At 51.3% G+C, this 16,799-nt stretch overlaps 1 protein-coding gene across 5 annotated transcripts in view; it reads right to left on the minus strand.

The window, feature by feature from the left end:
* The window catches only part of Rapgef1 (Rap guanine nucleotide exchange factor 1), a 118,488-nt gene extending 101,905 nt beyond the window's left edge, over window positions 1-16,583 (minus strand). For 2 of the 5 annotated variants that reach the window (XM_090330844.1, XM_090330843.1), the window contains exon 1: window positions 16,430-16,582. In XM_090330844.1, the coding sequence (XP_090186970.1) occupies window positions 16,430-16,490 (61 nt within the window). In that variant the 5' untranslated portion in view covers window positions 16,491-16,582. Of the gene's footprint in view, window positions 1-16,429 lie in introns of all 5 variants that reach the window. The other 3 variants (XM_090330847.1, XM_090330846.1, XM_090330842.1) reach the window with 2 other exon arrangements.
* Between the last annotated feature and the right edge of the window lie 216 nt (window positions 16,584-16,799).

Below are 16,799 nucleotides of genomic sequence, written 5' to 3' on the forward strand. Positions count from 1 at the left end.
AGGCAGAAGGTCCTGGGTGAGTTGAAAAGCAGGGCAGGACCTGCACTCAGAAGGGCTTGCATCTCAAGGTCTGCCGGGAGTGAACTCATAAGCCATCACTGATCTCTTTGTCAAAAAGAAGCTGAAGATGGACTGGGAGTTTGACCTAGCGGTAGAGTGCTTGCCTAGCATGCGTGAAGACCCAAGTTCAATTCCTCGGTACCACATACATAGAAAAAAGCCGGAAATGGTGCTGTGGCTCAAGTGGTAGAGCTCTAGCCTTGAGAAAGTCCAAGGACAGTGCTCAGGCCCTGAGCTCAAGCCCAGGACTGGCAAAAAAAATAAAAAAAGAAGCTGAAGCCAGACACTCTGGCCCAGGCCTATGATCTTAGCTACTCAGGAAGCCTGAGATCTGAAGATCCAGGTGGGACTGCAGCCCAGGCAGCATAGTCCATGAGACTCTTACCTCCAATAACCACTAAAAAGGTGGAAGTGAAGCTATGACTTAGGTGATAGAGCTAGGTGAGCTTTAAAAAGGCTCAGGGAGGGCAGGGAGTTAGGCCTAGTGGTAGAGTGCTTGCCTAGCATGCATGAAGACTCTGGTTCGATTCCTCAGTACCACATACATAGAAAAAAAGCCAGAAGTGGTGCTGTGGCTCAAGTGTCAGAAAGCTAGCCTTGAGGAAAAAGCCCAAGGACAGTGTTCAGGCCCTGAGTTCAAGGCCCAAGACTGGCAAAACAACAACAACAACAAAAAAGGTCAGGGACAGTGCCCAGGCTCTGAGTTCAAGCTGTACAAACTGTATATAGTCATGAGAGGGGGGGGGGCCAAGACAGAGAGAGACAGAGATAGACAGAGATATCAGCTGAATTTAAAAGTGGGAGGCGTGAGCTTTTCAGCCACAGGTAGAGCCTACATTTGAACCCAGACTTCTGACCCCCTCTCAGGAAGCCAGTAGCTCACTGTACACATCCAGGTAGAGGGAACAGTAGCTAAGGGCACAGGCCCAGAGGCAGGAGTACAAGTGGAAGAGAAATCAGGACAAGCCGTGGAGCATGCACGTGAGGAGGCTGGGGGTGAGCCAAGGCAGAGGTCATGGGACCGCAAACGGGGCTCTGGATTTTATCCCACATGTGAATCACTGAACAAATTTGAGCATACTGGTCTCATCCAATTTACCATCTGGCTGTGGAAGGACAAATGGACATCTTCAAGGCAGGAGTAAGGAGTGAGCTGCGGAGTCCTAGACAGACAGTGACAGCCAGGATGGACTTGTGTAGAAGGACATGGGCTCTAAGGTAGAGTCAGTGACCACTCCAGACCGCTGAGCCTGAGCCAGGGGCCAGGACTAGGGTGGGACCTGACCTGTAATGTAATCCCAGCACTTGGGAGGCTGGAGCAGGAGGATGGAGAGTTCCAGGACAGCCCAGGTACCACAGCCAAGACCCTGTCTCACAATAAAACACACCTGTGGAAGGGAACCCAGGAGGCACCCAGGCTGGAGGGGCTTGGGTTGGCTTCCCAGCCTCTAGAACTGTGAAGGAAGTGTTCATGTTTTGTTTGGTTCCAGCAGAGTGAGCAGGTCTGATCAAGTCTGTAAACAAGCCTGAACAAAACTGAAGCAGCATGCCACTGGAGATGCTTAGCAGCCAGCTGGTCCACACGTTTGTAGAGAAATGGGGCTGGAAATACACAGTGTGAACAACCTGTATTTAGATGAAATGGTCTCAGCCCCAGGATGTTCCACACTGCAACATTCAGAAGACACACATGATCCCAAAAAAGAAGAGTAGAGAGGAAGCTGCTTGAACTTAAGTCTTTGTGCTCTCACGTGGCTCTTCTGCTCATGGCTAACACTCTACCACTTGAACCACACCTTCTGTCTGGCACTTTGTCGGATAATTGGAGACAGAGGCTGGCTTTACACTGCAATTCACCAGGACTCAGCCTCTTGAGTAGCTAGGATTAGTTGTGAGGCATGGGCTAATCCTGGGGCCTGAATTTAGGGCCTAGATGATGTCCCTAAGCTCTTTTATTCAAGGCTGGCCCTCTACCACTTGATCTACAGCTCCACTTCCAGCTTTTTTGCTAATTGGACATAAGAGTCTTATGAACTTTGCTGCCCAAGCTGGTTTGGAACCATGATACTCATATCCCAGCCTCCTGTATAACTAGGGTTATAGGTGTGAGCCACCAGCTGTAAAGCTTGTTTTTTGAAGTCTTTACACATTAAGAGAATTCAGAAGAATCTGTGAACATTTACTATATAAGGGCAGCTCTGGAGTTTAAACTCAGAACCACATACTTGCTAGGCAGGCATTCCACCATTGAGCCAGGCCTGCAGCCCTTTTTTATACTGTGTGTGTGTGTGTGTGTGTGTGTGTGTGTGTGTGTGTGTGTGTGTGCATGTGCGTGTGTGTGTGTGTATGGGAGTGGGATTCTGGGACTTGAACTCAGGGCTTGGACATTCTCCCTGGGTACATGCCTAAAACAGCCTAGGTCTAGATCCTATCTTGGGGGAAAAAAATACCAATATATTGCACAGTAAAACATAGTTTAGACTTTAGACTCTGTTTTCAAGTTCTAGATGCTTAATTTTTTGTTTTTTTGGGTGTTTTTTTTTTTTTTTTTTGTCATGGGGTTTGAACTCTGGGCCTAGATGCCATTCCTGAGCTCTTCATCTCAAGGCTACTGCCCTAGCCCTGAGCCTTGTCCCTGAGCTCTTCAGCTCAAGGCTACCACTTTACCCCTTGTGCCACAGCCCTAGTTCCTGATTTCTAGCGGTTAATTGGAGATAAGAGTCTCATGGTCTTTAGTGCCTGGGCTGGCTTTGAATCACAATTCTCAGATCTTAGCCTAAGATTATAGGCCTGAGCCACTGTGGGTGGCTAGATGCTTAGTTCTTAAATGTCTTGCTTATCATAATGACTAATACATCATCCTATTAATTTGCTAATATCCCTAGGCGCAATCCACATTAAGTATGAGCCCCATCAAAGAGCTCTCTTCATAGCACTAAACTTCTGGCTATCTTCTGGTCAGGGCTAATTGGACAGTGCTGCCCCTCTCTCCAGCAACTGGCAAAGTGGCACTATGAGCAGCACCTCCATGTTCACTCCCAGGTACGCAGCAGAATCACTTCTTCCTCGTCACTGGGATGGGTTTCCCACTGGCAGGGCCAGCAGGACCAGTTACCAAACCCTCAGCACCTCAGGAGCTCTCTACTCCTCTCCAGACATCCAGACAGCACTGGCACCTGACGCCTTCCCAACTTGAGTAAGTGGAAAACAGAATCACAGCCAAGCTTGCAGCCCCTCCTCTCTGTAGACAGTGTGGACCTAACTGCACCAGAACTGCCTTATTTTTGACTTTGCAGGGCCAACTGGAGCTCAGCAGTGACAACTGAGCAGGTCTCAGGGTTCATCACCCAGCCCAGAACACTGGAGCAGGGACGGGGACAGGGCTGGGGGTGCCTGGAAAGCAGATGTAGAGGAGAGGGGTGATCATCACGCTGCATGAGCAGGGGCCCTCAGTGGTTCTGTTCTGGTGTTCAGACATCAAACTGTGAGGCCACAACAGAGGCACAAGGATAAGAGCCAAACCCCAACTCTATAATCAAAGACTGAGCCTCAACCAGGTCAGAGGACACCCACATTTGTGATCCCAGCATTTTGGAGTGTGAGTCAAGAAGACTGTGAGTTCAAGACAAGCCTTTACTATCTATATCTAAAACAAACAAAACGGAAAAAAGACCAAGTCTGGCATGGCGAGGGAGAGCTGGACTTGGACCACAGTGAGGCATACTGGAATGGGGCCCTGAGTTACATGTAGATGTCTAAGATGCAGAGCAGTTGCTCAGGAAACCAGCCAGAGGACCAGGCGTGTACGAACTTCCTTGCTTTTTTTTTTTTAATGCCAGTAACAGAGCTTGAACTCAGGGCTGGGCCCAGTTGCTCTATCACTTGAGTCAGCTTTACTTCCAGCTTTTTGCTGATTAATCAGAGATAAAAATCTCTGGAATTTTCTGCCCTTTCTGACTTCAAACCAAGATCCTCAGATCTCAGCCTCCTGAGTAACTAGGATAACAGACATGAGTCACTGGTGACTGGATGGCTATTTTGTTGTTTATTTTTTTTGGCAGCACTGAGGACTGAACTCAGGGCCTGTGCCCTTCCACTGGCTTTCTTGATTATCAAGATGCATGGTATAGGCTTCCTTGCAGTTTTATCTTTGGATCAAGGTGTGTTGGTTTTGCTATAGCAATTCCTGAGGAATGCTAGCAAATCAATAATATATTTTATGTGGTGGTGTCAATGAAATGCAATCATTGGTTTTTACCCAACTCCCCAGAGACAGGATAATGAAACTCCTGGACCAGTCTCAGGTGGCAACTTTATGCCATCTAACAGGGCCTGCCAGGCTGGCAAATGTGGAGAAAGTTTTGGCCTTGCTTCTATTTGAATCCTCCACCACCTCCCCCGCCTCCTCCTCCTCCTCCTCCCACTCCCAGGCATCCTGGAACCAGCCAAGGCAAGCTGAGTATCTGCCACCTGTGTCATCAAGCTGAGAGTAAGCACTCATGGTGGGATGAGGGTCACTCAACAGTCCAGGCCTTGCAGTACACTAAGCCCTATGCCACAATGCCCACCAGGTACCTCCCAAACTCCTGCTGGTCACTCCTGCCATCAATGGGCTCCAGAGAACTCGGGGCAGGCATGCAGCCTGGCCAGGGCCCTGGCAATGTCTTCCATGGGGGCAGGGGGAGGGGTCCTGATGGGGCCCAGCCTGGCTGAAAAGCCCAGGCAGAAGTTGACAAAGTTTGTGCCCAGCAGTCCAGGCTCTGCCATGACTTACTTGATGCTTCCTTCCCTGTGGTAGTTGGCATCTCTAAACACACAGGCCCCTCAATGCCAGGACAGGAGCCACAGCTCCCAGGGCAGAGGATGCCTGCCAGGCACTTGGACATTGGTCGGCATCTTCTTCCGCGTGGAAAGCATTACCCAGGATACAACTGCTAGGAACACAATCACACATCACGATTTGGAAAAAATGTCTAGATATAAACCTACTATATTAGGATATTTCAGATTAAAGTGTTTGCTTATCCTAATAAAAGCGGGAAAACAGCCAGGTATGGTTGTGGTATGTGTCAGTAATCCCAGCAAGTGGCTGAGGCAGGAAACTCCCAAGTTCAGGGCAGCCTAGGCTATATATAGACCTCGTCTCAAAAAAATAATAATAAAAAATTTTAAAAAAATTAGTATTCAGCTGGGCGCAGTGGCTCATGCCTGTAATCCTAGCCAAGGCCCAGGATTAGGGTGGTAGCCTTGAGCTAAAGAGCTGTGGGACAATGCGTAGGCCAAGTTCAAGCCCCGTGACCCACCAAAAAAAAAAAAGAAAAAGAAAAAAAAGAAATGTAGTAGCAAAGCAGGATGCCTCAAGGTACTGCTGATATGCGGCTTTGGGAGCGCCTGGGTGGGTTAAAACAGGTCCTTCCCCTTCTAAGAGAAAACATTTTAAAGTATAAAATAGTAAAATTCACTTCTGAGGGAAAGCTGTGAGCGATTTCATACATGGATTTGTCTAGCCACCACCACCAGTCTGGATGCAGAGAGCTCTGTTACTGGAGAAACCCTACCTCCCTGGGTAGCTGGCACCCCACCCTCCAGGACCATGCGTGTTCCCCATCTACCCTGGTTTATATTTACCTTTTCCTCAACCTATATCCTCAGTCTTCCACACAATTTTTAAAAAACATCACTGTGAATACTAATTTTTGGGGGGGGAGGGGTGTCATGGGGCTTGAACTTGGCCTGGGCGCTGTCCCTGAGCTCTTCAGCTCAAGGCTACATACAGCCCTACCCTTGAGCCAAGCCCCATTTCCCATTTTCTAGACGTTAACTGGAGATAAAGAGTCTCAGGTCCTTTTGTGCCAGGGATGGCTTTGAACCTTGATCCTCAGATCTCAGCCTCCTGAGTAGCTAGGATTATAGGCGTGATACACTGCACCCAGCTTGCTACTACATTTCTGAGCACAGGGCTGACTGGGCTAGCGGGAACACCCAGTATCCTACCAGGCATGTGTAGTTGCATGTTACCTAGCAGCAGGATTTACAGCTGGCATCAACGTGTGCACCATAATCAGCACCCCCATCAGCAGTGCCCCCTGGCAGAAGCTCAGCAGACCAATGATCTGAGGAAGCTCAGGGCGCTGTGGGGGCCCTCAGTTTTAGAGGGGTGCAGAGGAGCCAAGGAGAAAGTCTGGCTTACCCATGGTCACCATGACTCTACTGCAGAGCCTGACCAATCTAGCCCAAGCCTGGCAGCTGCAGTGATTCACACACTCCCCTGTGATGTCCCAGCAGTCAGTGTTTTGGTCCTAGCCAGAGGTCCAATGTAAGACGTCACTGCACTGCCTTTCCTATCTGTGATCATTCAAAGAGACAGCTCTATGAATAGAAGAAACAAGGGCAGGCCAAGCAGAAGAACGTGCTTTTGAACTATGCCTCTGGTTTTGTGATGAGCTCAGAGAATTAATATTTGTAAGGTGCTCTTGACAAGCTGAGGCAGAAGCACAAATGAGTGTGGTTATGCTAATTAAGTCAAAATTCCTAAAGCTGCACTAACAGAGTCACAGTAAAGCCACACAAACACACGTGTGTGCGCACACATGCACGTACATGCACCACTGACCTTGATGTGACACTTCAGACCTTGGAAGTTACTGGCCACAAGGACCTTAAATAGCTCATAGTGTATTAACACTCACAAACAAAGCAACACATTGTGACTGTCTGAACAAAGGTGGCTTAATTAATCCTGAGAGTCGGCCCTGGATGAGAAACTGAAGTGATGTCTCTTGGGATGAAGTGAAAATACCCTTGCTTCTGGGTCAGGCTGCTGAGGTTCTATCCTTAAGGTCTGGGGCTGCTCCTTCCAGCCAGGCTCAGGCAATAAAGCAAGCAGGCTAGAACTGCGGGGAGAGGGAAGGAAGTGCCACCTCCTTTTCCTAGGAGCCATCCTCATGTGCTCACTGCCCAGCTGAAAATCTAGTCCTTGGAATTCCACCTTCTCCAGAGAGAATAGGAAGAAAGCCTGTGGCTGCAGAATGCTTGCCCATCATGTGTGAAACCCTGGGTTCCATCCCCAGAACCGAGAGAGAGAGAGAGAGAGAGAGAGAGAGAGAGAGAGAGAGAGAGAGAGAGAGAGAGAGAGAGAGAGAGAGAGAGAGAGAGACAGAGACAGAGAGAGACAGAGAGAGAGAGAGACAGAGAGAGAGAGAGAGAGACAGAGACAGAGAGAGAGAGACAGAGAGAGAGAGAGAGAGAGAGAGACAGAGAGAGAGAGAGAGACAGAGAGAGAGAGAGAGAGAGAGAGAGAGAGAGAGAGAGACAAAGAGAGAGAGAGAGAGAGAGAGAGAGAGAGAGAGAGAGAGAGACAGAGACAGAGAGAGAGAGAGAGAGAGAATGAGGGAAGGAGGTAGACATCTCAATAACCAGATTTGCCTTCCCCTGGGGAGTACTATGGTCTGTTATATTACCATTTTAAATGAAAATGGTTATTTTGGAGCAGAAGGGATATTAGGTAGGAACAAAGATAATGCTTATTGAGATTCCTCCTGGGCTCTATCCCCACCCCCTGCCCCACTCTGGAGAATGGAATCCAGGGCCTACCTCATGATATGTAAGTGCTCTACCACTGAACTAGCTCCCTGTTCTGACCACCCTCCCTTCATTTGTGTGTGCATGTACACATATGCACAATGCCAGTTCTGGGATTTCAATTCAAGGTTTGGGCACAGTCCCTGAACTGTTTTTGCTCAAGGCTAGCCACAGAGGGGCACGAGTGGAGATGGGGTGTGTGCATGTTACTAATTAAAGATAAGAGTCTCGAGACTTTCCTGCCCAAGTTGGCTTCAAACTTTGATCCTCAGACCTCAACCTCCTGGGTAGCTAGGATTATAGGTGAAAGCCACAGCTCCAATCCCATTTGTTTTTGTTTGCCATGCTCAATGCTGGGAAGTTTAAGGTAAAAGGGAAAGCATGTGACCATGATTTACTGGGGGATGGGGGGGTCTTTGGTCAGTTGTGGGGCTTCAACTCTGGGCCGGCCCGCTGCTCTTGAGCTCTTCCGTTCAAGGCTACCTCCCTACCCCTTGAGCCACAGTGCTATTTCCAGTTTTCTAGTAGTTAATTGGAGATACAAACCTCATGAACTTTAGCGCTAGGGCTGGCTTTGAACCGAGATCCTCAGATCTCAGCCTCCTAAGTAGCTAGAATTACAGGAGTAAGCCACCGTGTCGGGCTATGATTTGCTGATTTTAGTTTGCTTTTTTTTTTTTCCCCCAGTCTTGGAGCTTGAACTCAGGCCTGAGTATTATCCTTCTCAAGGCTAGTTAGTGCTCTACCACTTAAGCCACAGCACCACTTCTGGCTTTTTCTGTGTATGTGGTACTGAGGAATCGAACCCAGGGCTTTGTGTATGCTAGGTAGGCATTCTACCACTAGGCCAAACTCCTGGCCCTTAGTTTACTTTTTTTGTACTAGGGTTTGAATTCACCCTCATGCTTGCTCTGCAGTGTTCTATCATTTGGGTCACATTCCTAATCCTTTTTATTTCTGCAATAGCCTTGGGATACCTTTTCCCAGAGCTGACCTTGAACTCTTGCCCCTGACAGTATTTTTTGTTGTTATTGTTTTTTCATTGGTCCTGGCTTGAACTCTGTTTGGGCATTGTCCCTGAGCTCTTCAGCCCAAGGTTAGTGCTCTACCACTCTGAGCCACTGGCACTACTTCTCGTTTTCTAGTGGTTACTTGAAGAGTCTCACAGATTTTTGTGTCAGGGCTGGCTTTGAGCTGAGATCCTCAGATCTCAGCCTCCTGAGTAGCTAGGATTAAAGGCGTGAGCCTGGCCATCTGACAATATTTCCTGTGTATAACATCTCATTCACACCTTCCTCAACACCTGTTCCACCAGTAAGGAATGGAAGCTTTGACCAGGTGAAGTGACTTTGCCCAAAGTCCCATGGAGGAGCCAGGCCTCAAACTCCAGCTCTAGGTCCTGAGCATGGGTCCAGCCATCACTCGGTGCCTTTACCCTGGGCCACCATGAAGGTGGGGAGCAGAGGGCCTTGAGGGGGCTCTGACTCCATTCATGGTGTAGACTAGGGGCCATGAGGAGGATCTCTATCCTGCCCCCTGCTCTGCCCCAAGGGGCAGAGGAGCATGGCAAAGCTGATGACACGGCACGGGGGAGGCAATGGCCGCTCACCCCTCAGCTCACAGCCTAGGCAGGCTTTGCACATGAATGACGTGCACTTGTGCAGGTAGAGGGGAACCATCTTCCTCAGGGCCCTCCGCTGCCCCACCACCTGTGAAAAGTGGCTCCTCAGCTGAGAGGGGTCAGTATTTCCAGCAATGACCCTTCGGCTGCTTCTCTGCCACTGTATGAATCTGTAGGAGGACGTGGATGTGAAGCCATGACAAGGCTGGAAAATCCCACAGGAGGCCCAATGCCAGACCCAAGCCAGGATAACAGAAGTGCCTCTATGCCAGGCCCCAAGACTCTGCCAGAGACAAGCCAGGTGTGGGAGAAGGGAAAACAAGGTCCTGCCACCATTGACTGAGGCAGTCACTTCCCCTCGGACTGCCTCCTTGCCCTCAGCTGTCAAATAGACCAACTTCCCTCTTTATGAGAATAGAATTAATGGAGCCATTCACACACCTACCCATAATGCTACTAGCACAGTGCCTGGCACACAGGCAGTCTCAGTAAATGCTGTAATCCTCCTCTGGGAAAAGGCTATAGAGCTCTAGCGCCTCATGGTGAGAAACAAAGAAACCAATGTTTCTACAAATAGGTTTTATTCTGAAGATGAATCGTTAGCACTACTGGAAACCATGAGCAAGGTAGCCCCTCATGTGCCTGAACCCCCTTTACTGCAGATGAGACTCATCAAGTTATAAGAGAATCACCTGAGGCTTAAAAAGATTCCGCAGTTTGTCCAAGGTCACCCAGCAAGAAGCAAACCTTCCTGAGCTCTGAGCACTCAGGACAGCAAGCAGCACCCTGTCCTGTGTGGGGTTTTGTCACTGTGGCAACCACCTATGGACAGAGCAGTTCCTTGAAGTGTGAGAGGCCTGCATGACCCTATCACAAAAGCCAAGAGAATGACATCCTGAGACCAATGGGATCATGATCATGTGGCAAACATTTGTGTGTACTCTGGCCTGTGACCTACTCCAGATCACAAAGAAAAACCCTGTGGCTCAGTTCCCTCCTCTGCAGAAATGAACAGTAGAACCTCCCTTAAACCACACAAGGAACATATACAGGACTGAGCCCGATCCTGGCACGTGGTAGGAGCCTAAATGACTGTTAGCTACTACTATTATTTTTATTACTGCTACTATTATTTTTACTTAGTGAAAGGAGGGGCTGAGTCAAGCCAATTCCACCACCCACACACAATCATCCATCTATTTCTTCACAACCATTCACTTAAAGGAGGACAGGCACATGTGACTATCCATAACCAGCAAATAAATCAGCCATTGTTCCCACCCAGGGGGTCTGTTTGTTTGCTCTGAGTCAATTAAGTGTCTCTCTGGAGCCTGCCCACTGGCCTTTAGTCCTCTCCCCTCTCACACCCTACTCCAAGGCTTCCCATCTCCCAAATATTACAGCATAGTTTCTTGATCACAAAACTTAATTTGTAGTGAAGTGACTGTGGTTTTGGCAGGGGAAAGCCAGAGGGGGTGGGGGGTACACATATCCTTTGGGGCCAGTGGGTGGGAAGGCTGCACTGCTTAAGGGGCAAGAGCAGAGAATACCAGTTCAGACAAGGTCATGTGTCTCTCAAACCACAGCATGAAAGCACAAGGACAGAAAGAGGAATTGTGACCTGAGACATAGGATTTCTAGTCCACTCAAACTAGCCTCTCCACCAACACAGCTCAGAGAGACTCCTGGTCCCTTGAGAAAGCTGGAACTTAGACAGCCACTGCTCTCAGCTTGGTACCTCAGGCCACTATGGAGAGATCTAAGGGGCAGCAAGTTAGTCCTAAATAAATCACAGTGTGCCAGGTGCAATGGTTCACACCTGTAATTCCAGCTGCTCAGGAGGCTAAGATCTGGGGATCTTGGTTAAAGCCAACTCCGGCACTAAAGACGGTCAGATTCTTATCTCCCATTAACCACCAGAAAATTGGAAGTGGGGCTGTGGCTCCGGGAGTAGGGCAGTGGCCTTAAGCCAAAGAGCTCAGGGACAGTGCCCAGGCCCAGAGTTCAAGCCCCATGACCTACCCAACCCCCCCCAAAAAAAAGAAAAAAAAAGAACACCTCAAGGGCCATGGCTCAGCAACATCAACTGGTTTTAAGTGAATTTCCCACTAACTAGCCATTGTCTAAAAACTGCCCTTTTCACCTGTGTGCTGTGTGTGCTTGTGTGCATGCGTGCGTGCACGCGCATGCAAGTGGTATAAGGGTCAAACCTAGGATCTGGAGCACTGGCACATACTAGACCAGAGCCCTACCACCAAGCCACATCCTCAGCTCTCTCCAGGGGCCTTCTTATTATACAAAAGGGACCCTTTGATTCACAGCAAACAGGGGGGCACTGATTTCAAAGCCAGTCCTTCCTGGCACTGAGGGAGAAAATAAGACCCCAAGAAGGGACAAGATAACTCTAGGTCACAACGTGAACCCTGATGATCTAAAACAATGACCCCAAATGAAGAGACGGGCCTATAGATGACCGTCCCATCCCAGTTCACAAACTGTGGGCTTGTTCATTTGCTCATAAAGCAGCCTTCGGGGCAAGCTGGGAGGAACATCTGTCCCTTAGCCCGTTGGACGCCACCTAGGTGTGGCAGGCTGCCTCAGTGCCAGGCCTCTCCGCTTTCCACTGTGCCATCTTGTTGTGGCAACAGGCAGCACATTCAGCTGGACTGAGGTAAGAGCAGGCTCGTGTTGGAGGCAATCTGCACGCCGGACTAATCTGAGAACTGATTTTCGTGCAAGCTCATACATGAGTCATCTTTACAGGCCTCCTGTGGAGGTTCCTGGCTGCAAGAAATCCCATTCAAGCTGCCTCTGCCCACAGCTGCTCAGTAGACCAGGAAACATTTGGGGTTGCTGTGGCTGGTTTGTAAAAAATACACTCATCTGGGTTAGTTCTATTTCTTATCTACTTATAGTATCGCTCATGTCGTTAGTATTATAAATATCACATGCAGCCTTTTAAAGGCCATGTTGGGTCTACTGTGGTTTAACTGGTAGACTTTTCTCCTTAAGATCAGAAGAGACACGCAGCAACATGAACCAAAATTAGATAGATGATGTTGTGATCTCAGCAACTGGAGGCTCTAAGCAGCCCCACAAAGGGACAAAGGCCCAGTTCCCTGTTTCACTTCCCTACGGCTACTGTGTTGGGCAAGTAACAAAATTTCCCCAGTCTTGGCTGCCCACATGCTAAGGGCCATGGTCTGTCTGGCTCACTCCTAGGGAGACATCCCAAGAACGGAGTAAGAGTCAGGCTTATTGCTTATTAAGTGCATTTGAAAACCACAGGAAGTTGCAGGCATCTTTAGGACTGGCATGCCACCCTGGGCTACCACCCTGGGAGATTCCTGACATGGAAGGTGGAGAGGCACGGAAGAGAAGATCCCGAGAGGAAGATGCTGGGAGAGGAGTGAAGGAATGAGAAGCTGCACTAAGATTGTTACATTGTTACTGAGCACATTGTAACCACAGATGCCTAACTCTTGGGGAAATAGGAAGTGTAAATTTTGAGGTGTCTAGGGCAGATCAAAATAGTGATTGTCCATCTGTCTGAGGTCCTGGTAGGCCAGGACCCACTATCTGTTCTGAGAAGACACATAATAACAAAAGCCATTAGGCAATTGTTCACTGTCCATTTCCACTGAGTGTATAACAAAAGTATCTTCAAACATTTCAAGAGGGCAGAAAGTATTTTAGAATGTGGGTGAAAGCCCACATTCACTGCAGACCTCTTGCCAGGTGAGCCTGAGGCCACTTCATGGACTGGTAAACTTAGCCAAGGTCACAGGGAGCTAACATGAGCCAGTTCGGTAAATGCTGAGGCTTCTACACAGACATGGTTTTCTGGAGCACCGTGAGGGAGGCCAGGGATAAAAACAAGAGCAAAAACACAACTATTTTTCATGGAAGGCAGGGTCCCTTCCTTTCTCTCAAGGACAAGAACAACTGAGATGGGGGGATTTGGTGCGGGCTAAGTGGTATCAGGCAGGTGGGCACAGCACGGAGGAAATAGAAGTACCCCCTCCTCTAGTGCGGCCACCTGCGAATCTGTCTCCAGCAACCCACTGTCCTCCTCATGGCGTATCTGGACAGCTCCCTTGGCACCTCTATTTGTCACAACAGTAGGTCATTGCCACCACCCCAGGTCAGTCCTGTGACCTTCGTAGCACTGCACACAGGGCACAGGCAGATGCCACCGTGAGGACAGTGACGTAACAGGGTGGCCACCCAGTTCCCCTCGCCTCAGCATACAGAGAGCCTGGCAGAGCTGGTGAGCAGGTTCAGAGCTGGATGAGGGGGTGATGAAGGAAAGGGCCGAGATCCAAAGCCGACACCCACAAATCATTTCTCCAAGGGCAAGGCTACATGTCCAAGTTTCAGCAGTCCATGTGCCCAGGGGAGTGGAAGACTGCCTGGTTTCCAGGTCAACTTCCTTGTAGACTCAGGGTTACCAGAAGAAGCAGGAACCTGAGATTTTTGAGCAATTTCCTGATTTTTAAATATTGACCAGCAACTCTTTTTGCATCCTAAAGAAACCCATGTGGATGGCATGGACTGAAGTCAGCCCACAGCTGCCAGTTCAGCCTTAACTCTGGAAATGTCAGGGTCCTGACTCCTCACTGGGTGTCTCTGCTGAAGAAACACTGTCCAAAGTAGTCTCAGGGCCCCTGAGTATTGGCCTTGGAACAGCTGCCACACAGGGCCACTTCCCTCCGGGGGGACTTTCAGAACAGGCCTCTCTGAGCCCGGAGGAGGAGCTGTTCTCAGTGCCTGCCCGAGGCACACCCCAGGCTCCTAACCAAACCCAGCCAGCCCAGCAGGTTAACCTCTGCCACCCTTGACCCCAGTCTGTCCTGATCTTCCTGCGCCACCTAGGACAGCCAACAGCAAGGCTGGCCTCCCAGTGTCCCTCACAGGGGGTGTGGCCTCTGAGGAAGTATGGATGACTTCGCCAGGAGCAGCTGCTGCTGGGTAAGTGAAGCTGGCCCAAGATCTGCTGAACATCTCCGGCTGCTGGCAAGGGAGGCCTGGGTCAGGGGCTGGAGGCAGGTCCATGAACGGGCAGCTACAGGGCTATGGGGGATGAGGAGTCTTCCTGCTCATTCAGAAACACTGCATTTCCTCACTCTCAAGAAGTAAAAACAGTGGCCCCTCCATTTTCAGAGGGGCAAGACACCTTTCAGCAACACTTCTGTGGTTTCAAGTCTCAGAAAACAGCAAAACCCAGTCATACTGGGTGTCAGGTTCTGTCACTCACGAAAGACCTTCAAGTCAGCTCAGAAAACTCCAGCAGAAACCCCAGGACAGCAAAAAAATACCAACCCCAACCCACCTCGTTCCAATCCTCAGCTCTGGTGTGCAGGACCACAACACAAAGACTTGTATGGAGGTTTGAACTTAGGGCCTGAGCCACGAGCCCAGCCCTTTTGTCCTAATTTGTTTTTCTGATAGTTTCTGGTTTTTGCCTGAGACCAGTCATTCTACCTGAGACTAGTTGGGGTTCTAGGTGTGTAGCATCACATCCTGCCTCCGAATCCTGCACTTCCACGTGCATGATCCCCAGCAATCAAATGACATCCCACTCTGGTCTTTGGCCTCAGAACTCCAAGTCCAGTTTTATCCTGCTCTTTCTATAACCCCACATCCAACCCCTTCCATCTCTGCTCTCTACCCTCCATCTCTACCTCAGAGCCTAGGCCACACCCCTCTTTGAAGCCTAGCAAACACTGCTGGCTCTAGAACCTTCCCTACTCTTCCCATGCCTGCACACCCACAATAGCCCAAGTATATTACTCTAGGTCCAGCTGTCCAGAAAGTCTCCTAGGAGTTGTGGTGCTGCCCCCAGCACAAGGCTGGGCTCAGAGGAGGGGCCAGCACCATCCAGGCTGCAGTGGGCGGGCAGGAGAGAATCCAAGGATGTGTCACATCATGGAGAGCTGTGCAAAGCAGCTCATGGGATGACAGGTCACATCATTTCACTGTTTACGTTCCCATGGTTCCCACGTTATTGACAACAAATGCGATATTCTGACAATAATAGTAGTAATAAAACCTCCATTATTGCTACTTGCTGCATGGGGTGAACCAAAAATATTTCTGGGTCAACAGATAGGCAGGAAAGCAACTCACAGTCACCAAGTAAGGTACTGGGGCTGCAGAGTAGTGAGGAGAGCATACCAGAAACAGCCGCCTGCAAGCAAGCACCCAACCTCTGAGAGAGGTACCCCAGCTCAAGGGATATTCAAGCATCCATGCCCAGTCTGCTGCTCCCTTGCTGGGTGGGCTACAGAAATCCATCCAACATCTCTGAACCCATAAAAACCAGGCTATGCGCTCTTCACACAGGATCTTCAAGGATTTAATAAGTGCCATCTTTAAGGGACTAAGCACAGGCCCGGATCTACAGCAAACATTCAAAAAATAAAATAAAGTAAAAACGGGCTGCAAAAATTTCCTTCCTGTGATAAAACCGCAGGCTGCACATGCTACCTGGCCTTCTGGGGCCACTCTGCAAAAAAAAAAAAAAAACCCGAGAAACAAACAACTCGCACTCAGGGCTGCGGACCCCCTTTTCCGAGCCGCCCCTCCGGAAATCTGCCCTCCAGAAGACAGCTGCCAGGGCTACGCCAACGCCCGGCCCCGGGGCCGGGACCGCAGCCGGCCTCCCGGGCACCCAGGGACCCGCCCTGCAAGGTGTCAGCGGCTAACGAGGCCCAGGGCCACACATGCGCCGCAGTCACCGACTCTTGGGGGAGCCCGGGCGCCGGGAGGGCTCCCCGAGATTTCCAGGAGCACAAAGAGTCCGGGCTCCTCGCGCCGCGGCCCCCGAGCTCACCTCCCCGCCGAGTGGGGCTCCGGGCCGGACTGGAGCCCCGGCGCCCGGCCGCCCCCGAGCGCGGCCCGCCGCACCCGCCCGCGCTGCTTCGGAGCCGCCGACCCCGACGCTCGTGGTTCAATTTACCGTCGAGCTCGGCCGCCCGCGATGGGCTCCGGGGGCCGAGCCCGGGCCGGGCACGCGGCGGCGGCGGGGCCTCGGCCGCCCGGGCCCCTCCCGGAGCCCCGCCGGCTCCCCGGCCCCGGCGGGCCCGGCTCCAGCGGGCCCTGCGCGGGGGGAGCCGCCGCCCGAGCCGAGCCCGGCGCCCGGCCCCGCGCCCCTGGCCCGCTCACCTGCTTTCTCCACCTTGCCGGACATTTCCGGGCTGCGCCGGAGGCCGAGGCCGCCGCTCATGGAGCCCGGGCCGGGCCGCTGCGGGGCGACAGGCCGGCGCGCCCCGTGGCTCGCCTCAGACCCGCGCCGGCATGGCGGGCTCCGCGCGGCCGCGGCCCGTGCGCTCGCCGACCGCGCTCCAGCCCGCCGCGGGCCGCCGCTCCCGCCGCGCCGCCTCGCCCGCCGCCGCGCCGCCTCCCCGTGCGTCCGCCGCCGCCGCCGCCGCCGCTCCCGGCCCGCGAGCCGGGTCGCAGCGCCGCGCCGCCGCCCGCCGCCCCGCCGGGCCTGGGCCGCGGCCACGGCGCCACCTGCCGGAACCGCGCGTCGCGC

Source organism: Megascapheus bottae, chromosome 3 (genome assembly GCF_031878675.1).
Source record: "Megascapheus bottae isolate mThoBot1 chromosome 3, mThoBot2.hap1, whole genome shotgun sequence".
NCBI classification, from domain to species: domain Eukaryota; kingdom Metazoa; phylum Chordata; class Mammalia; order Rodentia; family Geomyidae; genus Megascapheus; species Megascapheus bottae.